Below are 12,823 nucleotides of genomic sequence, written 5' to 3'. Positions count from 1 at the left end.
TCTTCTTAGCAGCTACAACATCTTTCAGGAGTTTGCTGTATTGAGGAATCAGCATGAAAGCATCAATGATGGGCATTGTAACCTGAGCTTCACTCATCTGCTTCTCAAACAAAGCCTTGTACTTCTGTAGCAGCTGCTTCTTGAATCTACCAGGGAATGGAAGCTTTGGTTCATAGGGAGGGGGGACATGAGAGCTCTCATTTGCTGGAGCAGCAGATTCACCATCTTTTGTTGTTTTCTTCTCTTCTCCAACCTTTCCTTTACCCTTGGCTTTCACAATCTTCTCCAAGATCTCAGCATCTGTCTTCTCATCAACAATGACCACTTCATCATCTAGGTTGATGGCCACCTCCTCACCTTGTTTCTCAGCATCCTTGGTGAAGGTTACAGGAGTCAATTGCTTACCACTCTAAGTGTGACAGCTTTTGCTTCCTTGGAGTTTTGATCTGACTTTCCAGGTAGAGATCCTTGTTGGCGGTTCTGGTGGGAGCTCATGGAAGCAAACTGATTCTCCAAATTCTTGACAGAAGAAGCAAGGTGGGAGAATTTGTTGTTGAGCTCATTGTAGCTCCCATCAATCTTGGAGTGAAGGTTCTTCAGCTCATAGCCCACATGCTTCTCACTTCTAGTCTGAGACTCCAAGATCTGTTTCAGTAAGGCATCAGTGCTGCTCTGTTGAGGGGCAGAGGAGCTAGGAGAGGAGTTTTGCTGAGGCTGATAGTTGCTCTGCTGGTTGTTTCGAGGCTGATAACCACTCTGCTGGTTGTTTGAATAGGGCTTCTGTTGGTAGTTGTTGTACTGAAAGTTGGGTTCCTTCTTGTACCAGCTACCATTACTGTTGATGAAACACAATTCTTCTTGCCCTTCTAAACCATCAACCTCATTGACAGGAGGAGGTATCTCCTGGCTTGGGTTGCCAACAAAGTTCACCTGCGCTTGTGTGGCCTTATCAGCAATGAGTTTGTCAATCTTCTCCTGAAGAGCCTTTATCTCATTCCTTGTTTGATTGTCATCACCTCTGCTGCTTCTGTCATGGTCTCCACTGTAGACTGCATCACTTTTAACCATGTTGTCAACTAGAGCCTCTGCCTCTTCCTCAGTTCTCCCCAAAAAAAACCCATTGCTAGCTGTATCCAGTCTGGCTCTGTACTTAGGAAGAGCACCTCTGTAGAATGTGCTCAGCAAGCTCTCCTTAGAGAATCCATGGTGTGGGCACTGAGCTTGGTAAGCATTGAATCTCTCCCAAGCTTCACTGAATCCTTCCAAGTTCTTCTGTTGGAAGCTGGAGATCTCATTCCTCAACTTAGCAGTTCTTGAGGTAGAGAAGAACTTCTCCAAGAATGCCCTCTTGCAGTCTTCTCAAGTGGTGATGGAGTCACTTGGTAGAGACTTCTCCCATTGACGTGCCTTATCCCCCAAAGAGAAAGGGAATAGCTTGAGCTTTAAGACATCCTCTGATACACCATTAGTCTTTGACATACCACAGTAGCTGTCAAACTTATCCAAGTGATCAAATGGGTCCTCCACAGCCAGACCATGATACTTGTTGTTCTCTATGCAGTTTAGCAGTCCTGACTTGATCTCAAAGTTGTTAGCAGCCACAGCTGGTGCTCGGATTCCAAGTCTAGGACCATGGGTGTTAGGGCAGTCATAAGTGCCAATGGGGCGAGCTGGTCGCTGTTGGGGCCCTTGTGGAGCATTGTTTACTCCATTGGGGTTCAGAGGATTTTGTGGATCAGCCATCTCAGCTTCCTGTGTCTGCAGTAAAGCTTGTTGCTCTTCTTCTCTTCTTTTTCTAGCACACTCTCTCTCTAAAGCTCTGATGTATGCGGCTCTTGGAACAAGGTTTGATGTACCCTTGCTCCTCAAGTTCATACACCTGAAAATCACAAAGAGTGAAGAAGAGAATCAGTAACTTACAAAAATAAAAATGACTTAGTCTCAAGCAAATGACTAAATCTCAATGTTTAAATCAAACTCAGAATTTGGCAACGGCGCCAATTTGATGTTAGGAGTTTTGAGGCTCCTAAGTCAAATGATAGTATAGTGGTAGTATTTTGTCGAACCAGATCTGAGGGATTCAAATGCAGAGAGAATGCAAGTATTTGCCTAATCTAAGTGCAATCAATGAATTGGATGGTTTTTAAACTAAAACTAGAATGCAAGTAACAGAAATGATACTTTTAAACTATTGGAAAGGAGAACTCATGGGTATAGGGATTTCAGACCTTGGGTGATCAAGTTTTGAACTAAGGATGACAAATGAAACAATCAAACTATTAACCTTAAGCCTAGACACAATTCTAAGCAAGCTCTATGTCTAGATGAATGCTCATTTGCTAACATGTCTCAAACATCAAATGTCTTTGGTTGAATAACATGCAAGCAATCATTACTAACAAGTCTATTAGCTATCTTAGCATCTTTAACAACAAATATCTTTGGCAAAGTACACTAAGAGCCTAGGAGAATTGACTCAGGCATTTCATCAAACACCTTTTGGGTGGAAAATGCCTAGAGATCACCCTTTGAGTGGCCTACTCAAATGATGCATTAAGATCACTCTACTAGCAAGGAACAAGTATGATCTATACCTAAAACATCCTAGAACTAGCCTAATCACCCTTAATCACCCTAACCCATGAATCCAAAAGGTGATTACTCACTAATCTCCATGATTCCTCTTAAACCATGATGGATTTCAGATGAATCATATAGAGATGTAGAAAGAAAATCACAAGAACACAAGAACAATCAAAGCCAAAAGAGAACTTTTCTTGAGAGAGTTTTGTGTATTCAAAATGATCAAAGATAATCTGCCAATGGTGGCTACAAAGAGTACTTAAACATTAGGTTTTTCAGTGCAAAAACGTGCACAATAAATTGTAAAAAAGTCCTTGAAAATAATAAAAATCGGTCACTGATAACACGGAGCGACCTCGGCCAGTCGCTCCGAGAGGTCGCTCTGGCTTCGGGAGCGACCTCGGGTGGTCGCTGCGAGGCGTCGCTCTGGAGGTATTTTCTTCGTCTTCGAGCCGTGTAAAGCCGAGCGACTTGGAGTGGTCGCTCTAACTTTGGTCGTCAAGGTCGCTCCGGCTGGAGCGAGGTCTCACAGCGACCTCTGCAGGTCGCTCCAGGCTCCTCTCGTCCAATCATCCTCCTTTTCACATCTTTTGAGCTCCAAGTGCATCTAAATGTCTCCAATAACCTCACTTGGCACTCCAGTACCTAATAGAGACTTATGCATGCAAAATGCAACCTAAACATGTCTAAATCCTATTCTATATGATGAAAATGCTTATGAATGAATGGTTAAAACAATGCAAATATGCAAGACATCAATCTATATTTAAGATATTTAATTGTTTATTTGGTAATATAGATTAGTTTCTTTTTAAACGTCTGAATCGATTATTATCGAATAATTTAGATTAGATTAGGTAACTGAAAGATTAATTTTCTTTTAAAAATTTAATTAAATAAATGAAAAATCTAAATACCAACAACCAATCAAATTATAAATTAATCTTAAATTTCACCTATGAATGACACATCAAAAAGTCAATTTAAGTGATTTCTCAATTAATATATAGAAAGATTTTTGTAACTACAATAATCAATGATGTTTTTTATTACTTGACATAATATGAGACATATTATGATAGACTAAAGACTTATAAATAATTCATTAAGTTTTAAGTAATTAAAATTTGCGATGAACCTTGGACAAAAGACTAAGAAGGCGACTTTAATCTTACTTTCTTCAACGATAAGCCCAAAACCCAAGAATAACTCATAAAACCGTGGCACATTACTTAATTTAAAGTATCATCGATTGATATCGTCCACACACAAGGGAGACGACAACAACACAGCGATGGGAAAATTTTCGTGAGTGAAACAGGCGACCGTAGTGGTTGCGGGCTTGCAGCGCTGGCGTTGGATGGTTAGCAATAGAGATAGCCGCCTTCAAGCCTTTCGTTGACAGACTCTGATTCTCCATTGACAAATCCAATCCAGCCAAAGACCCAAGGACGCGGACACAGACAGTCAGACACCACCACTGCTGCTCCAGCCAACCAGTTACTGATTTCAAAACCGAAACAGTTTGTTATATTGCATAATCTCTGTCTGCTATTCTTGTATTTTTCATTGGATGTGTCCTAAAGCGCTTAATCTCAATCACAAGTTGACAATAATAACCATGAACAGAGTTCTATATCACCAAAAGAAGCATATTGATTAATCTTGAAGAAATTACGAAGCATAACAGTTAAAGATATTGCTTTAGATGCTAACTCATAGATATATCAGATTAAGCAGGAAAAAAAAAATACACGTATGCATAGGGAGACCATAACTTGAAAAGTCATGCACATATGGTTTTTAACCTATATGCTGTAAACTGTGTCAGTTGACTGACATAACTGTGTCAGATTGAATGAATAGCAAAAACTACCAAAAAGAAAATGTTTATTTGTCCAGACATCTTTGTATTTACCACAGACACATGTTCTCTTAAGAAAGCGACGATTTGCATTTTGTATTTTCCTTCAGTGGATTCGAGCCCAAACAATAACAAAAAGCCAGTGATGGAACTTTCACTGTTTTTTTCTTTATTGATTTAAAAGTCTGGTAATACATGGGAAATTAGCAAAACTTGATGATTATAAAGGAAAGGAGACTTGGGACAACGACTATTGATATAGCGAAAGAACCAGGAAAGTGTAAACCTCCCTCTAGTGGCGACTTAGCTAGACCTGAACATATTGTTTGATGTATGATTATATTTCTTCCACACAGAGATGTTGAGGAAAATACAATACCTGATGATTACAAGATTACTTTAGAGTTTTTTTGAAAAATGCTTTTCTTTAGTGAAAAAATTGAGTTGATAAAGCGAAACCGAAAAGGGGAAGAGAGACCAGCAAACTTGTTAGATTCACCATGAACGATTACTCACCTCACTTTGTATGTAACTCTCGTTTGAATCGATTGTAACCAAAGATAACAGAAAATAATAACATGACACAAAGCTTTTGTTTACCCAGTGTTAGTTTCCGATATGGATGACTTATTAGTCACTGGGCCCGATTAGATCCAGCAATCCACTCAATTAAAGAAGAATCAGCTCAAGAACAGAGCAAGATGATCATCTCGAGTTATATCCTCTCGAGTGATTCTGTTAGTTTGTTGTAACTGAAAAAGACGAAGAGTCACTGACTCTAAGCTGATTACAAAGTATTTGGAAACCTTCGATTGCGACTAGAGTCTTCCACTTGATTCAACAGGTCTACCCGGTTCTTCCCTAAACACCTAACCGGCTCGTCTTCGACTCAAACTTAACCAAAACACAGAATATGGCAATCACCTTCAATAACAAAACTGATGATAAGAGTGAGAAAACCATTAAAATAATCTCATTCTACAAAAAAGGAGGAGAATGTTTGCTTTTGTGGCTTCTTGTGATAGTTCCATATCTCTGCCGATAATTTACACTATGGTCTCTGTCACTGGACTAGGCCTACAGGCCCTACACTGGACCACAAAGTAAACATTTTGTCTCAGTAAGAGCTCTTGAGATAATTACATTAGAACGTTCATTATTCAAATTTGATATTTCATCTTGTTTATGCAAGATATTTTTCAGTACATGTATATGTATTTTTTGTATTAACTTCAGGATATCTCGTACCTATGGAAAGATTCAGAATAATCTCCAATGAAAGGTGAAAGGTGCAGTCTACCACCCACGGATCAACTCTTTCTCCCGAAAGATGCATGTGTGTTTATCTTCCGATGCTTCAAATTATTTTTGTGTTTTTATCATTAGCCAGATTACATTCTAGTTGTCCCTAATAAAAAGATGAGATACCTTTTACGCCTTTATTTAATTAAAATTAAATCTTTTCAGCCAAATAGTAAATAACGAAGTCATTACAAGGATTTATCATCAATCTATATCTGCTGACTGAGAGCGATATACCGCAAGTTATACGTCTCATTTTAAGTCATGGTTAAGTCTTTACCTTGTAAGACTTTTATGGGCCACATTAAATCACTGAAAGAGCTTAAGCTAAAAATATTTCCTTCCTTGAAGGCTATGTCAAATAATGAAATAATTGAATGTCAGTCCATATTCAGGTTTTAATTTTCCGTGATAGTTTCTTACGATAATTCCTTGAATATTAAAAGTTGCAATCTTTCCCTAAGCCAAAACCATTCAGGTTTCTCAAATGCTTTGGATTTCATCATCTACTTGTCCTGCCCTACACAAAACTCAAACAATGATTAAAGATAAAAAAGAGATGGACCCATCAGTACAGTTATTTTATTGATTTAAAAGCATAAATTAAAACAGAAATTATCAAATTATAATAATATCGATAGAGAAGTAGGCTAAGAGAGACGACAACTGCTCATAAAAGAGAGAAAGTACCAAGAAAAAACAGAGGAAAGACACACGAACAAAATGAGAAAGTTCATAAAATTCTCTTTAAAAGCAAGTAAATTTTAAAGATTACAGAAGGCGACTCCATGGAAGAGTGCCGGTTCGAGACGAGCGAGTTACAGGCCTCGTTCATGATGTCGACTCCTTTATGGTCCAACTCATGGAGTTTATGCAACGCCGCTGATTCCGCAAGAAACATTCAGATCCAGCACGTGGCTCGGATCATGTACGTTGCTATACCAAAGGTGGAGATGAATCAACCAGGGGATCTTGTGGGCGTAGCAGTTGGTGGAGATGCGCTTTTCTCGGCCTTGTCCTCATCACTGCCCTCCGGTGAGCCTCCGCTTATGGTCAACGGTGCAATACATGACCTTTTTGTTTCATCGTGTCTCCTCATTCAATCACAGGTTTGTTCACTCTCTCTCTCTCTCTCTCTTTGAACATTTCTGTCTTTTTAAAAGCCTTGCTATTGTCCTTTTGATTATTTGGGAAGCAATATTACTGGTTTTTTTCTTAAAAAAATATATTATTGAACTTTAGGAAGACTAGTATTTTACGTATCTAATATCCTCCATACAAATTGAAGTTCAACTAATGCGTTAACGTAAAAAAAAATCAACTAATGCTACTACTAGACACTAGTTATGACAAATTTTATTTAGAAGGGAGAAAAAATAAAACACCATTACGATTTTGAAACTTCTTGAGATAGTTAAATATACTTTATTATTTTAAAACATTAATCATTTTCATAAATACAAATATATTAGAGTTTCTAATTAATTTGGCATAATTATAATATGTTAAATATACTATGAACTTTCGTAAATTCGTATTTAGCAAAAAAAACTTTCATAAGTTCGTTAAACTATCTCAAACTAAAGAAGATGGTCTTTTCTCTCTATATTTTCCAAATTTATTATAAACTCAACAATGTTGATGACTATGTTCCAGATTCGATTTGTGAGAGAATGAGAAAACAATATAGACTCTGATTGGTAAGATTTAGAGTCAAATGGTAGAACCAAAAGTAAAGGAAATTTACTGTAGGTCCACTTATAAGTGGAATAAAATTTTCACTTGTTTAAAATGGAAGAAACAGTTAACAGAAACTTTTCAGCCAAAAAATATGAAGCAAAATGCTAGATACGATAACTTTCTTTTTTTTTGAAAAATAGATACGATAACTTTTTACCATTTTACTCCAATTCTTTTTATATGTGATGGTTTACCAATTACAACCTTAAACTAACTCTAGTGAAAATGGTAAAGCAAAAAAGCTGACCAAAACCAACATTAAACTAACTCTAGTGATTCGCTTAAAAAAACTAACTCTAGTGAAAATAATTAAGCAAAAAGCTGACTAATAAAACACTAATACTTTTATTTTATATTTGTTAATCTCAGTCTTTCTTTAACCAGATAGACAAAGTGTCTTTTTCAGAACATCACCACCAACCCCTACAAGGCTATAGACTATATACATAAATAAATAGAATAATATTTTCCTCAAGAAATCCCTGAAAGATTCGCAGATATATCAATCTCCCACGATCTAATAAATCACAACATGACATTGTCGTTTGTCGTCACCTCGGATATGACAAGGAAGTGAAATTCAATTTTTGATTTGGGTGCCATGTCCGTCCAAGTCAATTTAAAATGACTAAGGCTGCGTGAAATGTAATGGCAACATTATGCTAACGGTTCAATTAGCTTATCAAAATTTGGCTTTTTGGTCAGTTTGTATCACCACTCGTCAAACCATTTTATTGAAAGATAGATTATAGATTAGTCTCTTAATCGGTTTCCATTAGTAGAGAAAACAAATGTTCAATAAATAGTCAAAACAGTAATTATGTACTATATAAGGGATTAGTGTTTAATGGATGCATAAAGGCCGTCTGAACCGATTTTCTAAATAATTATTTTGTTTATCAACGATTTCCCATCTAATGTGTTTATGCACAGACGATACCGATATTTAGAACATTGGAGAAACTTTTTTTTTTTGGTAAACTTGTAGAAACTATTTGTTTAATAGTATTGATAGATAACGGAGTATAATCACATTAATTAATTTATTATAGCCTCCAGTAAACCAACCAATTTATTGTACGACTGATTAAATTTTTTAACGTGACAGATCACGCAAGGATTGGGGCAGGAAGAAACTAAACAAGTGGTAATTACCGGACATTCAACTGGCGGCGCCTTAGCCGCACTCACCGCACTTTGGCTTCTCTCACAACCTTCTCCGCCGCCATTCCGCCTCCTCTGCATCACCTTCGGCTCTCCTTTGCTTGGAAACCAATCTCTCTCTTCCTCAGTGTCCCGATCACGTTTGGCGCACAAGTTCTGCCACGTGGTCTCCGTCCACGACCACGTTCCCAGAGGAAATGATGATCGGTTCTGGCCCTTTGGAACCTATCTCTTCTGCTCCGACAGTGGAGGTCTTTGCTTAGACAATGCCGATTCGGTTCGTGGGATGTTTCGTATACTCAACTCGACAGGAACTCCGAACATCGAGGAACATCAAAGGTACGGACATTACGTGTCCACACTCTCTCACCAGTCTCTAATATCTAGAAGCTTTCGTGGTGGACGTATCCCAGAGAATAGCTACGAAGCTGGTGTTGCGTTAGCTGTTGAGTCTCTAGGATTTTCTTATGATCAAGAAAGTGGTGTGTCGGTGAAAGAGTGCATAGAAGCAGCTACGGAAAAAAGTCGTGCTCCGATTTTGAGAGCGAGTGAGTTAGCTATTGAGCTTGGTAATGTCTTGCCATCGAGACTAGATATTCAATGGTACAAAGACAGTTGTGAAGCGTCACCAAAACAGCTAGGTTACTACGATAACTTCAAACAATTCTCAAATGCAAGAGAGATAAGGGTGAACATGAGTCGCGCAAAGCTAGCTAAGTTTTGGGATGGCGTGTTTGAAATGGTGGAGAAGAATAAGTTACCTTTTGATTTTCATCTGGGGAAGAAATGGGTATACGCATCACAGTTTTACCAACTCTTAGCCGAACCACTAGACATTGCGTACTTCTACAAGTACAAATATTCAAGGACGAGTGGTCATTACATGAAGAGTGGGAATAGACCCAAAAGGTATGTAGTGATTGATAAGTGGTGGAAAGAAAGAGGAGCGCCTCATAAAGAGAAGCGTGCGAGAACTCGGTATGCTAGCACTACGCAGGATACTTGCTTTTGGGCTAAGCTTGAGGAAGCAAAAGAATGTTTGGATGATCTGAGCTGCGAGAGTATAGATTTGCAGAAGCGAACTTTGTTGAGGGAAAAGATTGTTGGGTTTAAGAGCTATGCTGATACATTGGTGCAGATGAAGGAAGTTTCTTTGGATGTCTTGGCGAAGAACTCGAGTTACAGTGTGTGGGTGGAGAAAGTGGAGAAACTTGGAGAGTTCAAGTTAAAAATGAGTAATGGAGTTGTTGATGAGAGTGACGCAATGGAGACTTAGTAAGATTAATAGCAAATCTAACGTATGCTATGCTATATAATAATCTTTATCAGTTGCTGTTCATCATGTTTATGTAGTACTTTCTCATGTATGCTTTTATTCTAAGACAATGTTCATCATTATGTTCAACAAGTTTATGCAAGGTTTCTAATTTATGTAATTTTCTTTTGGTTAAATGTTAAAATATGTATGTAAATCTAATTTCTGCATATTGTAAAGAAATTACAATTAGTGCTAAGCACTACTCCAAATATCGTAATATATATATCTAAAAGACTATGAAAAACTAAGAGAATAAACATTTTCTAAAGAAATTACTGAATATACTTTAGAGAATAGTTATAAATGACTGCAGAAAATAGAAAAACTTATGAACACTCTACTTATTTCTGTTTCACTTGTTTAAATTATTGTACATAGTACAAAGGGGATGAAGAGACGAAGATATACATATAATCTCTCAAAGGTATTTTACTATTTTATAAAATTGAGACCATTCTTGTATAACTTTTTATTTCTTAATATTTTTAATCTCAAAGTTTATTAATACAATACCCAAAATTTTTATTACACAATTATCTTGATGTTTCTATACTAATATCTAAAAATGTATTTCATAAATTATCTAAATATGGAGATCATTTAGAGTATTTATAGCTAAACTCTATAAATTAGATTTAGTTTTGGATAGTCTAATGGGATAAATGGATCATGAACACATAAACAAAGCTAATTTTCGGAGGACTTGGAAAAAGTATATAGAAAAGCGTTAAAACACATAGGAATTTAGGATTCTTGGAGATTGCTAAAGACACATGATCCAGGAAACTTTTTTCCCCATTCAGATTTTCCTTTTCCAAGTTCCCTTTTTGTGTGTAAATAATCAAATAAATTCAAGTCGAAGTATACGAATAGAGAGGGTATTTCTACAAAACTCTGTGCTTTCTTGTTTCACTCTCTCTTACCTTAATTTTTATTCATAGAACGTTATGCATACCTTACATATATTTTCATATTAATATGACCCGCACATACACAAGTTTCAATTCTTAACGGCTTTGACGTCCTCGCGAATTAACGTTTTTCCCCATTCAGATTTTCCTTTTCCAAGTAGACAAATGTTTCATAACTCTTGGGTAATTCATGCTGCATATTATTGATATACGAGTATGATTCCTACCATTATTATTCTTTTGATAAGTGATAACTGATAAGTATTATGGATACAAGTATTGTTTTAATTCAATGTAAACACACTATGAAATTTTTGTATATATAACTAATTATACACTACGTACTTTCGTAATTATCGTCGTGATCATATTATATATACCTCCTCGACAAGAGAAAATTGGACGTACGTATATACCAATATAGAATATTTATATTGTATAGTAATCGTGAGCCTCCATTAACCAAGCCGTACCAATAGCTTAATGTACACCAAACAACCCTTCTCTTGCAAGAGGCCATAGGCATATTAGTTTGCTTCGAAACAATCTCCAAGACTAAGTATTAAATAACCATTTTATTAACTCACATCTTACTATTATTTTAACATATCTAAGATTCAAGACCCTTAAACATGTCTCCCCCAAGAAGCAACAGTGAGTGCACGCTTACGAGGAAGTTGCTCCCCCCACACTTTCTTCACTCTACAACGTACACGTGTCATACCCTCTCCACATGCACAAACTCGTATACAATTCATGCATGCGTATATAATACATTCTTATTGTGATATAGAGGAAAAAAGAGAGAGATATGGAGAGAACAGAAGCCTTGACGTCATCGTTTATATGGCAGCCGAACGCAAACGCAAACACGGAGATAACGCCGAGCTGTCCGAGATGTGGATCCTCCAACACGAAGTTTTGTTACTACAACAATTATAGCCTCACTCAGCCTCGCTACTTCTGCAAAAGCTGCCGCAGATATTGGACCAAAGGCGGGTCCCTTCGCAACGTGCCCGTAGGTGGTGGCTGCCGCAAATCCCGCCGTCCCAAAGCCTCCTCGAGTATCACTAAAACCGGCCTAACCACTAATTCTTACAGTTCCGGTGGTGGCTCACCAAACATAGATCTTGCTCTTGTTTACGCCAATTTCTTGAACCCAAAGCCTGACAAACCGAAACTTCAAGAAAACTGCGAAACGGATTTTCTAGTCGAAGAACCTGTCGGCGCTTTGATGGAACCCTTATGGAGTACGGACATCGGTCATGGTCATCATCATCATCATCATCATAACTATGAACATCAGGTGGAACACATTGTGGATGAATGTGGTTATAATGGGTTGCCTCCCTTTCCTGGTGAAGAGCTTCTGCCAATTGACAAAAGTGGTGATTGGTCTGATGCTTTATTAAATGGTCATAACCATGTAGACGTTGGTGGTGTGACTCCGGCTCAGATTGTTCACGAACCGGTGGTTCATTTTCCTGACGAATCCAATGACTCCACCAACCTCTTATTTGGAAGTTGGAGCCCTTTTGATTTCTCAGCCAATGGATGATCTTTATTTGCATTAAAGTTTGTACTGTACTTATTATACATACATAGACATTTATAAATATATTATGAATCATTTATGTAATTAAGAAAGTCCATAATTTAAGTACAAGTCTAAGGGGTAATATACATAGGCTAGCTTTTTTTGTGCTGTGATTATCGACCTACATATGATGGTATAATTAGTCGTTTTCAAGATTTGCCCAAGAAACCCACGTGGGAGGTCTTTATCTTTGGATTCGACTGAGATTTGCCTGTTACTTAAACTTACAATTCACTGAAAGTGAGACGTACGTGTGAGACTTGTAGTATCTCTGGCCTTTGTGTGTGTCCATGTAGATCCTTCTCTAAAAGGCTGTGTCAGAGAAAGAGCATATATGTTCCTAC

At 37.4% G+C, this 12,823-nt stretch overlaps 2 protein-coding genes and 1 non-coding gene across 3 annotated transcripts; all 3 read left to right on the top strand.

The window, feature by feature from the left end:
* Positions 1-1,198: 1,198 nt before the first annotated feature.
* Positions 1,199-1,305, top strand: LOC130497213 (small nucleolar RNA R71). Its single transcript, XR_008936223.1, has one exon. It is a non-coding gene; the product is annotated as a small nucleolar RNA R71 (small nucleolar RNA).
* Positions 1,306-6,388: 5,083 nt separating this feature from the next.
* Positions 6,389-10,089, top strand: LOC108812821 (lipase-like PAD4). The gene is made up of 2 exons (XM_018585189.2): positions 6,389-6,858; positions 8,598-10,089. The coding sequence occupies exons 1-2, from the start codon at positions 6,538-6,540 to the stop codon at positions 9,927-9,929; spliced, it is 1,653 nt and encodes a 550-aa protein (XP_018440691.2). The 5' UTR covers positions 6,389-6,537; the 3' UTR covers positions 9,930-10,089.
* A 1,487-nt stretch (positions 10,090-11,576) lies between these two features.
* Positions 11,577-12,440, top strand: LOC108811169 (dof zinc finger protein DOF3.5). The gene has a single exon (XM_056988486.1). The coding sequence runs from the start codon at positions 11,694-11,696 to the stop codon at positions 12,438-12,440; it is 747 nt and encodes a 248-aa protein (XP_056844466.1). The 5' UTR covers positions 11,577-11,693.
* The last annotated feature ends 383 nt before the right edge of the window (positions 12,441-12,823 follow it).

This window comes from Raphanus sativus, chromosome 6 (genome assembly GCF_000801105.2).
Source record: "Raphanus sativus cultivar WK10039 chromosome 6, ASM80110v3, whole genome shotgun sequence".
In the NCBI taxonomy this organism is placed as follows: Eukaryota; Viridiplantae; Streptophyta; class Magnoliopsida; order Brassicales; family Brassicaceae; genus Raphanus; species Raphanus sativus.
The sequence above is the reverse complement of the archived record's forward strand: the minus strand, read 5'-3'. Positions and strand labels throughout refer to the sequence as shown.